The sequence below is a fragment of the Geospiza fortis genome, unplaced genomic scaffold, assembly GCF_000277835.1.
Source record: "Geospiza fortis unplaced genomic scaffold, GeoFor_1.0 scaffold1, whole genome shotgun sequence".
Lineage (NCBI taxonomy): Eukaryota > Metazoa > Chordata > Aves > Passeriformes > Thraupidae > Geospiza > Geospiza fortis.
In genome coordinates, this window is record NW_005054320.1 from 7,725,051 (window position 1) to 7,727,394 (window position 2,344).

The 2,344-nt window shown below is 44.3% G+C and overlaps 1 protein-coding gene across 1 annotated transcript in view; it reads left to right on the plus strand.

The window, feature by feature from the left end:
* Positions 1 to 1,726, plus strand: part of FBXO40 (F-box protein 40) — a 9,418-nt gene extending 7,692 nt beyond the window's left edge. The window contains exons 2-3 of the mRNA XM_031056641.1: positions 1 to 241; positions 755 to 1,726. The exon at positions 1 to 241 is cut by the window's left edge and continues 1,637 nt beyond it. Coding sequence (XP_030912501.1) covers positions 1 to 241; positions 755 to 952 — 439 coding nt within the window. The 3' untranslated portion in view covers positions 953 to 1,726. The remainder of the gene's footprint in view (positions 242 to 754) is intronic.
* The last annotated feature ends 618 nt before the right edge of the window (positions 1,727 to 2,344 follow it).

Genomic DNA, 2,344 nt, shown 5'->3' on the forward strand with positions numbered 1-2,344 from the left:
GTGCAATTTCATAGTGGATAGTCGAGGGAGAAGCAGGGACTTGCTGAGCAGCCTCCCAGTGGAAGTGCTCAAGTACATTGCAGGATTCCTGGACAGCTTCAGTTTATCTCAGCTATCACAAGTGTCAGTGCTCATGAGGGACATCTGTGCCACTCTTCTTCAAGAGAGGGGAATGGTCCTGCTGGTCTGGGAGAAAAAAAGATATTCCCACGGTGGTACTTCTTGGAGAGCTCGCAAAAAGGCAAGTGACTGTGACACTGGGAAAAAGAGTCATGAGTTCTCTTCAGATAAAACATGGGAATGACAAGAAAAGTTGCATATAAATGTGCAGATGTATGGAAGGTTCATGAGGCTGTGAATTTGCACAGGGGTTTGTTGTCAGGGCCCAGGGCTGTAGGGTGCCATTCATCTAATGAAAGGATGAAGGTGTAACTAGACATTTTCTGAAAGTCCCCACTCATCTTGGGTAACCTGTTCGCATGTACACCATTTCTAGGCACTGAGAACTAAGAATTCCTGATATTTAAGTACTACCATCCCCATTAAAAATGGCAGGTGATAACTAAAGCAGCAAAACCAGCAAGTACGAGGTACATAACAATACAGACCCCATTTTCACTTGTTATGCCAGCCCTGCACCATCAGACATTCATTGCAGTGTTGAAAGTGAGTAATGCACACCCATCGTAAGCATAGACAGGCATTTAAAGTCCTCATTTTCTCTCCCCAATTCCTGTCCCCTCTCTTGCATTAGGTCTGGCAGTTCAGCAGCCTGTTCTCCAGAGTTCACAACTGGCAGCGCAGCGATGTTCCGAGCATGTCGGAGCACCTGAGGAATTGTCCCTTTTACCAGGCGGAGCGCAGGACAGACCCCGTGCTGCTGACGGGCATGAGCGAGTCTCGGGAGCAGACTCGAAAGACTTTGGTCTCTACTTTCAAGCACAGAGTCTGAACAACTTGCTTCCCCTCTGGCATGCTCCCTTCAGGGCTCTGAGATGAAGATTTGGGGATTCAGGTGTAAAGATTGTTGCTTCCAGCTTTCCTTTGGACGTCCAAAATTGGTTTCTCCCCAGCTGCATTTGAAACCTCTGCATTTTTTTTTCCTTACATTAATTTGTTAAAGCTTCGACCACTGCTTACTAACTTCACATGCTTTCTGTTTTCTGTTCCTGGTTTAATACAGCATCCTGAAGAAAGCAATGAGGATCTTATTTGAAAACAGCATTTTTACATCCTTGAAGGTAGGCTGCTGCTCCTTTACCATGTTCCTGAGAGAAGCAAGAGCAGTTAATGTACTTAGCTCAAATAGATCTGAAACACCTTAGTTTTGTCTGGAAAGCCAAGTTCTTGGAGCACAAGTAGATGCCCTCCTGCCTGGCAGACCTAGGGACTGCTAACCTGCTCTGAGACATGGGCAGAAGAAAAGGACACCCCAAAATTACATGAATTAATTAGAACTCCAGTGAGAACTTGGGAATTCACTGTGCAGCCACAGACCATCATTTAGGACCCTGACTAAGGCAAGCACACCTAGTTGAATGCAAGCCTAAAGTTGAGCTCATGGGAGCATTCAAACCAAACCAAAGCAAGAAAACTTGTTCTTTGTTAGAAGTAACCAAGTGGCAAACAATTTCAGAGACTCAATTGACTTTTTATATTTTAAGGTAACGACTTTCTGTGTTTTATCTGAAAATTCATTAATGCCATTAAAGAATATTTGAAGTCATTTTTAGAATGCCTTACTAACTCTGTTTTGCAGTTGTAAATTGCAAATTCTAATTGTAAGCAGCTGAAAACAGGATGTCAAAGAAATAATATTCTTTCCCATAAAAGAAAAATAATTCAGTAACCCATTCAGTAACAGTATGGATAATGTTTGCTTCAGTTGAATGGTCTGGAGCATAGAATCTTTTTTTACAGAGCAGAAAAGTGATTAGGTTTTGGTTTATCCTTTAATAAATACACTAACTGAAACCAGAATGGGCTTGCTGAGGCAACAGATGAGAGGGAACAGGCATGTTACCAGCCATGTCTGTCTCATTACACTGCTTGAAACCATTCCAGTGGTGCTAGTCAGAAATGCCATGGATGTGGTGGTGGGTGAGATTCCTCTGAAACAGCTGTAAATATGTCAGCTTAGGACAGTCTCCAGCCACTGCACAGCCCCAGGGTGCTGACTCACCCCCTTTCTTTTTTAAGTTCATAGCCAGAAGTGTGAGCTCAGGACTGAGGTCTGGTTTTCATCTCTCTGTCTTGGGCAGGAGAGCCTTGCTGGGAGCTGGGATATTTGCTGGCCTGGACCGCTGCTCTTCTCACCTGGGCTGGCCAGGTGCAAGCTGGCTCA